This window comes from Symsagittifera roscoffensis, chromosome 3 (assembly GCF_963678635.1).
Source record: "Symsagittifera roscoffensis chromosome 3, txSymRosc1.1, whole genome shotgun sequence".
In the NCBI taxonomy this organism is placed as follows: Eukaryota; Metazoa; Xenacoelomorpha; order Acoela; family Convolutidae; genus Symsagittifera; species Symsagittifera roscoffensis.
The window spans coordinates 20,085,425-20,100,451 of NC_087064.1; the positions used below are offsets into that span (position 1 = coordinate 20,085,425).

Here is a 15,027-nt window from a genome sequence, read left to right on the forward strand (position 1 = left end):
CTCCACTGGTTACTTCCTCGTCTAATACTACTGCATGTGCGTTCAAATTGCCCTAATTTTCGACAAGCATTGCACGTTACTCCTTTCGCAGGACATTTTGCGATTTTGTCTAACGTAGAACTCGGTGCGTCATAATTGTAACACCGACGGTTATTACTTCCCCCACTGCTTGGCCCAGGGGTATATCCTCCGCTCGATTTCTATAATGCCCTAGTCCTCTTCGGATATTACTAACTGGCTCCTGTTTTATGGTTATCTGCGGCGCGGACGAGGCCGGTTTTCCAGTATAGGAGTTGTACGCGCGTTCACCTCTCTCATACGATAATGCTATCCTGTATACCTCCGCTGGTATCTTGGTAGACCGGGAGAATTCTCTTGGACAGTCGGATTCGCGCAAATTCATAATAAAAATATCCCGAATATTTTCGGCCGCGTTGGCAAAATCACACCTTCCGGCTAGAGCGCTTAATTCCACATAAAGTTTCTCAAAAGTTTCGTTCTCCCTTTGCTTTCTCCCGTAAAATAGTCCTCGCTCGTGTGTTACGTTTCGCTCTCGTTTGAATACATTTTGCATTTCGTCTAGCACTCGTGGGAACCTCTCCGTTTTGATACTAACCGCCGGTTTTCGGGCTTTAAATACCCTTTGTACTTCATCCACGATGCAGAGATACAGATTCAGTTTTAAATTTTTCTCCTCATCTATTCGATGTTTTCCATTGACTTCCCCGGTAACGCTGCTATCGCCGCCTCATCTAGAGTATTAGCGAAATAAAAATCTTCAGGGTCGATATCATATTTTGCAATCATTTCCCAGTGGAATTTTAGGATTCACTCCTCCCAGTATGTTGGCGGCTCCGGCGTGCGCGCGTCCCAGAACGATACTATGTTCAGAGGGTTTTCCCCTTTTTCTTTTCTTTCAGCTGGCTGCGCCATCTTGAAGATCCAAAACGTTCGGTAATGAAAGTTTAAATTGATAAGGCAACTATAAGGTTTGAAAACCTAATCTTATGCACTTGGTTGTTTTGGCTTATGCCGGACGATAGCGATCGCAAGATCACAGCAGCAGGTCCCCAGACAGAAGACCAAAACTTACATAAACTTTACATAAACTCAAACTGGTCCCTATATCAGCTTGAAACACGGTGACTGAAAATTGGGCTCATTCAGCTGCTTTAGCAACAAAAATTTCTAAGCATTGGGCTTGTTTGTCTGAAAAATTGGCTCTTCCAGCAATGTCCATAGAAATATGATAATAACCCTGCAGTGAGAATAACCATTCGTGATAATAACCATTCCAAAATTGAAAGATCACATCAACGGACTTGACAAGGTGTTCGATTGCATGAAGAGAAACAGTTTGAAACGCAAACTATTTAAGTGTGAAAATAGTTGGGGTTTGATAAATTACCTCGGCACGATGGTGGCTAGACATGGTGTACTCAAGTGGAGTTCTCGTAGTAGTAACACACAGACAATGAAGTTTCTGAGGTTCGCAATTGGTTATGGAGATTTTGTGATTGGCTACCCCTACAAGGTTTATCCTTACAACTGTTGATGGGCAAAAAAAAGAAAACGGGATGAGAATTCTCGGGACTCAATCGAAAACACTAGAAAAAATAGCTGAGCGAAACAGCATTCCTGGGCACGCTGACGGAAAAAGACATGTATTTTTAAGAGGTCGCTCAGTTTAACTGCGAGCAGATAACCAAATTTAGTTCTAATTGAAACTGTATTCTAAAAATCGGAATTAAATTGGTGAATGGGTAAAAATTGTGTTGATACCACATGATAAAATTGAGCACCAGATGTGAAGCTGACATCATAACGCTGACATTTTGAGCAAGAAAGCTTAAGTCTATCAGAGGTTGGAGCGAAGTTGAACCAGCGAGGTAGAGATCAAGGAGGGACTCTTGTTCAACGAGGGAAAAATTATAAACTCAATTCCTCTGGCGAGGTGACTGGATAACAAGACCCTTTAAGCCACTAGTGAAACAAAAACAGTCAACTTGGGATTTTGGCGCGGGATGAGCCAGGTCCTCTTGATAAGTTGCTTTAGTCAAATCTTGTGCAACAGGAGCTCAAACGTCTTTATATCAAAATTGGGTGAAACAATCGAACTCGCAATAGCAACAATGAAGAAATTGGGTGAATTGTTTGAGGGAGAACTTGAAGGAGAACGAGCAACAACCAAGTGAGAGAGAATGCTCAACTCACTGAGAGTGAACGAGAAGATTGGAATCAAATCGATCAGACGTCAATAACAAGAAACAAAGTGTTTGTCAGACATTCGAGGGAGACGAGTCGGAGGCACTAAATGAGTCGAGAACAAAATCAAAAAAACTTGACTGGATTGGGAAGGTAAAGGTGACTGCATTCGTACATTGCTATTTCACAAACTTGAATAACGTTGAACAAGCCCATTGCCTGTGGTAAATTACCGGCTCTTCCCGTGGCTCCTCTGGTAGTGCTTCCTTCTATGACTTTTCCTTCTTCACGTCCACTGCGGCCTGTGCAATTTAAAATGACACTATACGTTCATTTTCTGGTCCCTTTGTTTTCTTTTGAATTTGTTTTTGGTAAAATATGCTTGCTCAATTTCGATTTGCATGCCAAGAAAAAATTGAACACGCGTCTTAACCTTTGCAAGTCTTACGTTTTATGGAAAACACTTCAACATAAGATTTTTTCAACTCTCCAAAACCAAGTTTTTACAGGCCTGACTCGGCTATTCATGCTTAAGAGAACCACTGATGTGGTGGCTCAAAAAGTTTCCAAGTTTACTTCTACAATCGGTTCTGAAAGCAAAGCTAATTATCAAGCTCCTTTTGATACACATGCTGCTAGACAGTTTTGTTTTTTAAAGCAATTCAGATGTCCTCAGCTCTGTTTTGAGTTTCTCATACTCAAGCGCTGAGATTTTTTTCGAATTTTTTACTAAAATTTTGCAGAAATCTATCCAGAGCTTTTCATGCATGAATTTTTGAGTCAATTGCTAGTTCTTTCAGTTCCTTCTCAGGTACAGCGTCCTCTTGTTGACTTTGATTTTCCTTCTTTCTTTGCAGCTATTTGTGTTTTTGAGACTTTTCCTGCTTCCTAGCTTATTGTGCTTATTTACTCTTAAAACACACAAGCACTCAAAAAACTTTCTTTGCTCGTCAAATGAAACAAGGTGAGGCCAATATGCCGACATAAATAGCCCGAAATCTATTGAGCCCGAAAAAGGGAACTAAAAAAACCCGAAAATGCCAAAAAAAAAGTTGAAGACTTTTAAGAAATTATTAGATCACCCTCAAAACACAGATACGCACACACAAAGCATTTTTTCACGTCAAAGACGCAATACGAGGCCAATAAACTGAAATAAAACAGGCCAAAACCTATCAAGCCGAATAAAAAGTAAAAAAAAAGCCGGAAAAAATTGTTGCCATGAAAAACTTTGACTCTAATTGTTTTAAGATGAAACGACTTGAACTTAAGTCTATAAGCCAATAAAAAAGAGGTCAAAATCATTAACAGAATAGTTTATAAACGAGAAAGAGAAAATATACGAAGTCAAAATTAGTTAGCTAACAACAGCAATCAAAACAGGTAAATCAGAAGTCTGAAATAAACTATAAAAAAAATTTAAAAAGCAATTCTACAGCATGGCAACTAAGCCGACAAAGCATATGCACACAATAAGAATCCGACAATTTTTTTCAATGATTATTTAACGTGTGAAAAAACAGGTTCTGCCAGATTCGTACCCCGGCGATTTGGCGTCCCAGGCATACTCGTTACCTCCAGACTAAAGGTACCGAAGACGCTTAGAAATTTGAAATCATTATGAACCAAGATGCCGATTGATTCAACTGATTATATAAACCCATCCGAAAGAAGCGTTTGGTACGATTTGTTACCGCCTGCAAATCGCAAGTTTAAATACTTTCACTGAAAAAAAATTAAACAAATCATCGCGGCTGATATAAGAGTCTGAATTGCATTTATCGACTCCTGATAATAGTTTTAAAAATACACAACCATAATTAATATGATAAAAAACGAATTTGGACCATATCCAGGGGTGGTAAGTCCCTGTACTTAATCGATCAAACCAAAAGTTTATATTTCTCAAGTTTTTAAGTTTGTGCAGCTGCATTCAATCCTTCATAATTCAGTTTTTTTTATTGGACTTTTCGTAAAATAACTCTAATAAAGATTCGTAAGGACGTTTTTGATTTCTTCATAGTCCATGATATTGTATTTCAAATTTAGTTTTTTATTAATAATTTTGTATAGTAGTGGAAGGTGACAATGGACGAAATTTTAATCGAGCATATCGTTAATTGTTTCCTTGTGATGAGTGTTTGAACCATGTGGTTGCTTTTCACTGTATGCTTTCGATGATTTTGAAATCGTTCTTGGCGGGTTTCCGAAGAACTGAGCCGTATCTTACAACCGGGGCAACTATACGTTGATGTGCTTTCAATTTCATTGATCGTGTCGTTATTTTTTAACCGTTCAGTTTAACAGAGTATTCCGCCTTTAAAGCTTTGGCAGATCGATTTTTTGCAGTTTCCGTTCAACTCAATGTTTTACTGATTATCAGCCCGAGGACTTTCATTTCGGTAGTTTCTTCGAAATGAAATCAAAAAGTAGTTTCATTCAAAATCATATTGAGTTTCAAAAAAGGCTCCTAAAGATCAATAGCATAGCCAACTGACAGTTGGAAAAGAATAATGTACGCAGAGAAACACAATCAATAGTAAATCCTCTGAAAAAATTTCTTTCGAATTTAAAATAAAAACTATATACTCTTTGAAAATCAAGAACAATTTATGATTGGTGCTTTTTTGATAAAAATTAAACCCAAGTTGGGAAAACTGGATCAATAGGTAAAATTTTATTTCCGCTGACTATTAAAATCCAATTTCGAAACTAAAAATCGACCACGTTTCTTGTCACCTTGACGCTTTTGCTGTTTGATAGTGGAGTTTTGCTTCATTTTAGTAATGCAATTGAATGATCGGAGCTTAAAAAAATCAAAAATCAAACCGCGAAAAAACAAGATTGAGCTTGAACAAACTTTAAACTTCTACTTGAAAAAAACACCAAGACCTATCTATAGAACAAGACTCACTGTAAATAACGGATTCAAGAATACAGCCTTTAAATTCAAACCCAAATCAGTATTAACAAATAAGCTCTGCTCTACGGATGAAATAAATAATTTTGGGCAGAAGAATAATTAAGTATCTCAAACTAAATCAAGTGATTTGTAATTTTCGGACAGTTTATGCTGTGAAACGGAATCATTTTTTCGATATTAGATGAAAAAGCGAATAGTGTTTTCAATTGGAAGGATCCAAACTCATAGACAGTTTTTTCGTTCAGTAGGTAGCACTGACTGAGAAGAACATCTGTTCATTCGATTTGCGATCACCTGCTCGTTAATTAGTCTGAGCTAGCCCTCATCTTCACAAAGTCCTCATGAGCCTCCAGAGTCCTTTCCCTCAGGAACTAGAACAACAATTCATGAAATTAGCTCGAAACAATTTGCATTAACACGCATTTCAACTTCTTCGGTTGATTTTTTATCGCCACCAAATTTTACGAGCAGTCTTTTTATTATCTTGGCAAAAATCTCAAACTAGTTGCGACAACGTTGTTTAGTATGAAAGATACCTTGATTTAACTATTTGAGGAAATATGGAGTGTATTTTACTTGTATCAACGTTTTACTTGTTTTTAACTCAAGCTTTAGGGTCTTTAATTAATCTAGCCCACTTTTTTGTTCGCAGGCTGTACGGACAACACTTTTGTGTTTCCGGAGTTGAGCTTGAGGCGGAACTGGTCGTCGTCCAGGTTGTTCTCTGGCAGGTCCTGGATGTCCTTAAAGGCGTATTGGGACACCACCTCCCATCTCTCGAATGCAGTCACCAGGGCACGCTTCTCCGCGTGGATTATTCCCCTAATAAACAATGAAGAGTAAATTATGTATTGTTTATCTCAAAAGTAAATCTGTGAAAGAAGTATGTTTTCCTTACTATGTCATTATTCGAGCATGCTTCACCACTGGATTGATGCTTTAAAAGTGAGGAAGGGAAATGGATTGGTTATTCCCGGGAGAAAGGGGAAAAGGATGATATTTTAGATCCCCAATCCCAAAAATTTGTCACCAATTCATGTCATGTCCAAAGGCGAATCGCTTAATCCCCCAAGATCTTCCCAGAACTTTTAACTAACAAATCAACCAATCATGTAATTAGGACCAGTAAAAAACACATGCGCGGATCTAAAATTTTCTCGAGGGGTGAACTTTCGAAAATTTTGTCTCTTCTTTTAAGTCGACCAAATTGATTTTCCGAGCTCTCCCCAAAGCACTGAAAAGACCCTGTTCTGACTAAATTTTCTGCGCAGAAAACTTTGAAAAAAAAAACAGACCAAAAAGGCGTTTTCAGGCACTTTTTGGAAAATGTTGACCAAAAAATCGTGTTTTTTTCGTCGCGCCCTCCTCCCTCAAAAATAGTATATTCTGACACCGAAGGCGTCTGTAAAAAGTTTTTAGGGTCCGTCACCAAAAATGAAAATCTCAAAATAGTACAAAGGGTCGGCACGGGGTTGAATCCCTGAGGGGAGGGCATCCGCCTCCCACCCTAAATCCGCCCCTGACTTTACCTATAGGATCTTATAACTAGAGGAATAGCTATCACTCATACCCATATATTACTATTATTTAAGGTTTGAGGTGGGGTATTTGCACAGACCTGTTGGTGACGATGATTGCTCCCTTGAGTGACTTGTTGTTTGTGAATGCGTGTGAGTTGTACCTCTGGTTAACCCTCAGAGCAGCTAGAATTGCGTTGCCTCTGGCCTCGTATGAGTCATAGGGTCTCACTACACAGTCCGCTCTTACCACTCTCGGAGTTCGCAACAAGTGGACAATCACCGCATCATCGGCCGATCTACGCAAACACCAAACATAGTAAGTTCCGTCTTTGGAGGTTTTAAGAAAACAAGTCTCAGAAATGTTCTTCAAAGGTTGCTGGTAAACCAGTTTAATAAATAACTCTGTTTCTGAACAATTTGACGCTTTTCAATATACACCTTATGAGGCCGTGTATTGCTTTGCTGAAATATTCGGAACATTTACCCCCGTATGCCCTCAAAGGTGTTGCTGGCCAGATCGACAACTCCGCCCACTGGCTTCACCACCAGTCCTGCTGCCCCCTTCCCTATGCCTGTCACCAGTCCCTTGGCCCCGTCCTTCTTCACCCCCTGGATGGGTTGGGTGATGACCCCCGTGACCCCACTGAGCACTCCACTGCCGAACCTCTTGAAGCCCTTCGTCAGTCCCTGTACAAAACAAAACACACCTTTAATGGTACCAGCGCAAGGGATGATATCGAACTTGTTTTAAGCCGAACTAATCGGTCTTCCGAATGTCTTTTAAAACTTATAGTACTAAAGCGCGTTTTCGGAACGGCGCTAAAATGCGTGAATTTGATTTCATATCAGCTTCACGATGGCAGTCTTCTGAAGACAATGTCATGAAACCTTAGGGAAGAGGAAACTTTTTTAGTGGCTAAGGGGCAAAATTTCTAGCGCCAACTTGGGTTATTATTGTTTTTAAGTAGCCAAAAGCTTAACCAGAAGGTTATTTTTTTAACTTCTACTAGGCTATAACTTACTTGCAAGAGCTCACCTCGCAAACTGTTAACACATGCTAACTTCGAATAGGCAACTGTATGATTTCAAGCAAGCCAAGCTTGACTATCAATTCAATGGTAATTGCGCCACAATACCTCCTCCCTCATGCGAAGTTTTTTTTGCTTTTTTAATTAAACTGTCATCACATTGAGACACAATTTATGCTCCAAAGCATCTCTATGATCTGTGTTACCTGCCCGACGTGTTGTGGCTTGTCGCGCATGTCGTTGCGTCTCTCCTGTTTGTGTTTCTCGTCAAACGAGAGGAATGCGATGGCCTGTCCGGCAGATGCAGTCACACTCGAGGCCACCCCAAACACTCCCCCGATGGCATGGCTGCCCAGACTCTTCACCCCTATCCCCAGTCCCTCCACGAACTCCTGAGGACCCAGAATAGCACCCTAAAAAATACAACTCACTACTTGTAGAGTCGTAATATTAAAAAGCAGGTAACTTCAAAGTCGACAATTTGTCGACGACACCGTTCAAAATCCACAGTTGACCATTAAAATTACCCCCCTAGACTGAAAACTTTCATGCCTTATATTTGATCACTGATGTCGAAAAAAATTTCAGCAATTAGCCCAACTATTTTGAATCTTGCCTGATTTCTAGCAAAAATTTTTTGAGGTCAACTTTCAAGCTAGTTTACTTCAAAAGGCAATACTGTATAGTGAATAGCGTAGCAGTTTTACTAGTGCAGTTGCTGCTGATTTTACCGACCTGGTATGGTTCGTAGAAGAGGTCAGTGCCGCCTTCTTTGATGCCGAGGAAAAGCTTCTGTGGGTTGCCCAGGGCATCCAGATTGGCAAAGAAGAAGTAGAACTGCTTCACTATCTATATGCGCACATAACACAAATCAGAAATTTTGGTAATACTATACCCGGCTCTTTCGCACAAACAACTTAATTTCAGATAAAATGTCTAATTTTATCTAATTTGTTATGTCTAATTTTATAAGGGCTTTGTTATCTAATTTCAGATAAAATGATAACAAAAGCCCATTTAAAATGTTTCAAGTATTCTAAATTTGCATTAAAACATAACAAATTGTTATATGATCAAAATTTAGGACGCGTAGTTTTGCAAAGTTACGAGATATGAAAGTTGAAAAAAAAAATTGCCACAAAAAGATAATCCGAAATTTTAGATAAATTAACAAATTGTGTCCTTTTACTTTTCCAACCCAATATTAGTACTTCAACACTTGAGTCTCGGCCTTAACAATTAGGTGAATGTTACAAGCCAATATGACTCAAGGTAAATTATATTCATCATAATAAACTAATTTGGTCTTTTTAATCCCGGTCCTAGGTGGTGTTTTTATGATCAGCTGGTCACTATTGAACTTTGGTATTTCAGGACTGTCGCGACCAAAATTTGATACTTCTGAACTTTACTGATCGAGGAAATGCGGACACATTTCTTCAGTCTGTAAAGCTCAAAAATATCAAATTTTGATCGCGACAGTCTGAAAATACCAAAAATCAGACGTGACCGTCTGATGATAAAAATACCACCTGGGACCGGGATTAAAATACCAAATTATTTTTATTACGATGAATATAGTTTAGCTTGAATCATATTGGCTTGTAACAATCACCTAATTGTTAATTTCGAGACTCAAGTGTTGAAGTGTTAATATTGGGCTGGAAAAAAAAGCGACACAATTTGTTAATTTATCATAAAACTTCTTATTATCTATTTGTGGTAAATTATTTTTTTTTCATTTTTTACTATCTCGTAAATTTGCAAAACTAAGCTTCCTAGAAATTGATCATCTAACAATTTGCAAGGAAGAAATGATGTGAAATCGGCCCAGGAAAAGTTTGTCAGCGCGAGCGAAGAAAAATTAACCGCAACGGCCGCGACTCAACAAAAAATAACCTCAACAGGCACGACCGAAAGTAAAGTAATCGCGACAGGTACGACCGAAGCAAAACTATCTGAGACCAACTCCACTTCTAAGACATCTTGAGTGGGAAAAAAACATAGCCACCAGACAGTTGCAAAAGAGTCAATGAACGCAAATAAAATTAAAAAATACCGAAAAAATCTCATCTTTCGAATTTTTGCCCTTAAAGCGCGAAAAAAATGCTCATAAATTTCTTTGAATTTCTAGACTAAGTTATGACTAGCACTTTTTCGACCCATTGATCCAATCAAAAATGATCCAATTTGAGAAAAGTGGATTAAATGGAAAATTCTTTTTATTTCGCTAAGAAATCTGAAAATAAAATTCCATTTTCGAAACTAGAAGTCGATTACGTTCATCGTGACCTTTACACTTTCACTGTTCAGTAGTGGAGTTTGCCTTCCTTTTAACAAAATAAATGAACTGAACTAAATAAGAAATGAAAAGCCGGATCAACCGTTCAATAACCCCCCTTAAGTGACCTACCGTACAATTTCCTCCACAAGCATGTATTAATTAGGCGAATATGAAAAGGTTAAACTAAGGCGAAAAATTTGATTAAAAATATATTTTATCAAAACTCCCCCTAATTTCTAGACGACATTGACAAGAAGCTGTTAAAGACCACAAAGCCGTTTGTCGGTTGAAGCATCGCGGCGATAACCGGTTCTAATTTTCGTCTCACCCTCTGTTGGCAGGCTCGCAACACGTTGGCGCAACTGCAGCGGTCACTATTTTACCATTGATTTGCTGTTTCAATTACGTGTATTTTATATTTAGCAAAGGACTGTCATAAGTAATCACATACATTTTCTGCTATGCGTACTTTAAACAAAATTTTCGTTTAATATAACACTTTTATTTTCGCCTAGAATAGTTTTCGCCAAAAATAGCCGCCCCGTCTAAATACAGATCGCACTTACGGACGGGGGCAGTACAACAGTGCCGAAGTACAACAGTGCCGAAAATGAAAAAGTGTTCAACAGTGTCGAAAATGAAAAAGTGTTCAACAGTCTTTTCGGTTATACCTCCCTAAATGGATAAATTTGGCAATTCAAATTTCGAGTTGAACTTGAAAGCGAGTGAAACAAACAATTAAATACTACTCGCGTGCAATTAGCAGCTGCTCGATTAAGAAACCTAGTGATAAGTTGGTTCGTAATCATAGGTCCCAAAATGAAACATCAGTCCCATAGGTCACAACATAAAAAAGCAATCGCATAGTCCTATTTTTTTTCAATCGGTCTAAAGACTAAATAAGACAAGTCTCGGCTTAAGGTCGCCGGCGGGCGCGCTACGCGCACGTCGCTGCTTCGCGCCGATAACCGGCTCTAAATTTCGTATAGCGTCCTACTATCTGTTGGCAAGCTTGCAACACATTGGCCCGGCTGCGGCAGTCACTTTTCTGCAGCTTGAGTTTATGCTGCTTGAACAGTAATGCGACTGATTTTTGATTTTGGGAACTATGAATATTGGGACCTATAAAAATTCACCGATAAAGTTGCCATGTACTTTTGTTTCCTAATCGAGCAGCTGCTAATTGCACGCGAGTGGTATCTAATTGTTTGTTTCACTTGCTTTCGCGCCTTCAATTTAAAAGGTGGCGTCCCTCATGCTGGAGGGACCGAATGCTTGAAATTTATATTGGCTTATTTTCAGCCAATCAGAATTGAGTATTCAAAAATCTCAGGGAAATCACAAAAATCTCAAAGTAAGCAAATAAAACCAGGCCATTAGAGTTAATATTGACCGATTATATAATAAGCAGATGAATGAAATTAATGTCGGATCGAAGGCGGATTGGAACAATTTAAATATTTCTAGGATACCGATTTACGAAAAATGGAGGCTATTTTTCCTTTTTCCTCCACCTGCAAAATTTCGTTCACATTATTCGATTGTTATGAAAAATGACATCCTCCTCCCCAAATAGACCAAGTTAAGATCCTCCACCCCAGCGTTCAATGTAAATTAAACTTGCTAAGCGCTGCGTGTAAAAATCTCAATTCTGATTGGCTGAAAATTCCCACTTAGTACCAAGTTAACATCCCCCCAAACACGTTTAGGGGGGAGGATGTTAACGTGGTACTAAGTGGGAATTTTCAGCCAATCAGAATTGAGCTTACACGCAGCGCTTAGCAAATTTAATTTATATTGAACGCTGGGGTGGAGGATCTTAACTTGGTCTATTTGGGGAGGAGGATGTTAACATGATCTCTGAACAATCGCCCTCCTTTTAGTATCTACTTAAGAATCGCCACCCCTATAAATAAAAGTAGTAAAAATCACCAGAGCTTTGTTTAAAATTCGAATTTTACTGTTAATATTGACTTCGATTTTGTGAGAAAGGCATTTAGCCAATAGGAACGGTTCGAATTTTGATTGGTTGAAATTTTTCCAGCATTCGGTTCTTCCAGCATGAGAACCCTCCCCAATTTCAACTCGAAATTTGAATTGCCAAATATTTCCATTCAGAGGGGTTATAACCGAAAAGACCCAAAAATATTGTTCAATAGTGCCAAAAATCATCAATTTTCGGCACTGTTGAACACTTTTTCATTTTCGGCACTGCTGTACTTCGGCACTGTTGAACACCCCCACGAAAAGATCTTTATTTCAAAACAGAACCTATTTAACAGTTTCTCTTTTCTGCAGACATGGGGTCTAGGACAACAAGCCGGCGGGACTTCAAGCCGAAGAGACTTTAGGCCGAAAATTAAACTTTACAAGCACCTCAAATCATTATTTTTTCATCTGTAAAATGTTGCTTGTCAAAATCGTAGGCTAGTTTACTCCATAATAAGCGTTATTTATGACAATGAATCACTTGGGATTGGCATCCGTTAATAATATCAGCCGGTTTTTGAAATGCATAAATTATAAACAAGAAAATTACCTTCAACCGTGTTTTATTTTTCAACTTTCCGAAACATCATTTGGAGGATTGAATTTTATGAAAACGCCAATAACTAGTGAACAAAGATCCTGAAATTCCGAAATTCTTCAATAAAATTTTCAAATTAATCATATTTCACAAGTTTATAAGAAAATATTCGGCTTGAAGTCCCTAATTTTACGATTCGGCTTGATGTCCGGCACCCGCTATTAGATGTTATCAAACAATTGCTAAATATTCCAGTGAACAATTAACTAACCAAAATAGCTGAAAGATTTTTCGAAATTAATCATATTTCATGACTCAGAGAGAAAATTTTCGGCTTGAAGTCCCTAGTTTTACGATCCGGCTTGAAGTCCCGTTGGCTTGATGTCCGGCACCCGCACACATGTATGTATGTAGACAACTGCGTATACAGACACTGTATAAACCAATCATAATCAAGACAAAGGAAGATATCAAATTCATTTCTTCCTTGTCTCGATTATGATTGGTTAATACAGTGTCTGAATACGCGGTTGTCTAAATACAGACCGCACTCCGATAGTTTAATCAATCCCATATTCGGAGGCGGAGCGAAAAGCAGAATGGGTGCAGGAGCAGAAAAACGGAAAAATATTAATTTTTAATGATTTATACGGACTAATTGATAAAAGAAATATTATAATCATCAATAATACCAAGAAAATGAATAAAATATGCATGAATTGAATAATTTTTAATAAGTTTTTTCAAATTGAATTTTTAAAAAAATCTCGATTAAGTTATTCAAATTATGAATAAACTATTGCTTCTTCAGTAATATTGAAAATTCGGGTCTTATGCACTAAACGGCCCAAAATCAGTATTTCTATATCTTGAAATGAAATTCATATTGTTGAATATGATTGACTAATTGGCCCATCATATTCAAACAGTATGGCCTGGCATTTCAAATCAAAAACTCTCGCATATAAAACTATTACCAGAATTGATTGAAAATATAGAAGTATTCCGTTGAAGTAATTTTTCTAAGCTTTTGTTGTCTGGACATAGTTTCACAAGTGTCCTAAAATGTTTTTGATTATTTGATCAAGTTCAGTATGAAGATTTCGGCTACTAATTTTATCTGCTGAAACGGTGATTGAAACGCCTGGCCGCGCTGCTTGCATTTGACTGGCTAAAATTATCCAATCAGATTGGAGCGCAAAATTTCATCTCAAGATATAGCAATATTGATTTTGGACCGTTTAGTGCATAACACCCGAAAGTTCGGGGGCGTTCAACGGTGACGTTCCATTTGTACCAACGGTCATTTGTACCAAAATGAAAAATCGGTCCCATTTGTACCAAACTTATTCAACTCGATTTCTGATTGGTCGAATTGTGAGCCAACGAACTATTACATTAATTTTCTACTGTTCAAACGGAAGAAAACCAAACAGCAGAATAGTGACCGCCGCAGTCGCGCCAACGTTAATAGTCTTAGGCCAATTGAATATTTTTTGGTACTAACGCGATTGATTTTTCATTTTGGTACAAATGGGACTGATTAATCATTTTGGTACTTGTGAATACCCACCCGTTCAATAGTGCCGAAAAAAGCGGGAAAATTTCAGAATAATTTTGACTCAATTTCTAAAGAGCGAGAAATTACTGACGCTAATTATCAAAAAAGTCACTCCAATTTCGGCGCCAAAATGTCTGCAACTGCAAATTAAACAATTATTTTGGCGCCAAAACCTCTAAATTGCAAATGTTCTCTCCCAAAATCTTTAAGTTCCACTTAAGATTGTAAACTTTTGCCGTTTAATTTTTGATCGCCGCACTTTATATGTTAAAATTTGTTCATATTTTTGGCACTGTTGAACAGAGTTTCCATTTTCGGCACTGTTGAACTAATTTTTTTTTTCGGCACTGTTGTACTTCGGCACTGTTGTACTTCGGCACTGTTGTACTGCCCCGAAAATTCTTATGCCTAATTTACCGATTAGATTATAAAATTTGATATTTTTCTGTTTTTCTGCTCTTGGACCCATTCTGCTCTTAGATCATTCGGTGACGTCCCATTTGTACCAACGGTCATTTGTACCAAAATGAAAAATCGGTCCCATTTGTACCAAAATTATTCAATTCGATTTCTGATTGGTCGAATTGTGAGCCAACGAATTATTACATTAATTTTCTACTGTTCAAACAGAAGAAAACTAAACAGCAGAATAGTGACCGCCGCAGTCGCGCCAACGTGTTGCGAGCTTGCCAACAGAGGGTAGGACTCTATACGAAAATTAGAGCCGGTTATCGCCGCAAATCGGCGACGCGCGCGTAGCGCGCCCACCGGCGACCTTAAACCAAGAGCTTAAAGTAGTCGGCTTAATAGTCTTAGGCCAATTGAATATTTTTGGTACTAACGCAATTGATTTTTTATTTTGGTACAAATGTGACTGATTTATCATTTTGGTACTTGTGAATACCCACCGATCATTCGGGTCTTATGCACTCAACGGCCCAAAATCATTATTTCTACATCTCTTGAACTGAAACTTATG

General features: G+C 38.2%; 3 protein-coding genes across 7 annotated transcripts in view; 1 reads left to right on the forward strand and 2 right to left on the reverse strand.

Moving 5' to 3' along the window:
* LOC134842735 (WD repeat-containing protein 7-like) overlaps positions 1-15,027 on the forward strand; it is a 625,416-nt gene that overhangs the window by 270,825 nt on the left and 339,564 nt on the right. The gene's annotated exons all lie outside the window — the stretch shown is intronic.
* The window catches only part of LOC134842737 (small ribosomal subunit protein uS8-like), a 121,367-nt gene that overhangs the window by 21,823 nt on the left and 84,517 nt on the right, over positions 1-15,027 (reverse strand). The window lies entirely within an intron of this gene.
* Positions 5,133-15,027, reverse strand: part of LOC134842733 (intermembrane lipid transfer protein VPS13C-like) — a 102,132-nt gene continuing 92,237 nt past the window's right edge. For all 5 annotated transcript variants that reach the window (XM_063859203.1, XM_063859204.1, XM_063859205.1 and 2 more), the window contains 6 exons: positions 8,412-8,525; positions 7,883-8,089; positions 7,133-7,335; positions 6,747-6,944; positions 5,767-5,950; positions 5,133-5,499 (listed from right to left, as the gene is read on the reverse strand). In XM_063859203.1, the coding sequence (XP_063715273.1) occupies positions 5,434-5,499; positions 5,767-5,950; positions 6,747-6,944; positions 7,133-7,335; positions 7,883-8,089; positions 8,412-8,525 (972 nt within the window). In that variant the 3' untranslated portion in view covers positions 5,133-5,433. The remainder of the gene's footprint in view (positions 5,500-5,766; positions 5,951-6,746; positions 6,945-7,132; positions 7,336-7,882; positions 8,090-8,411; positions 8,526-15,027) is intronic.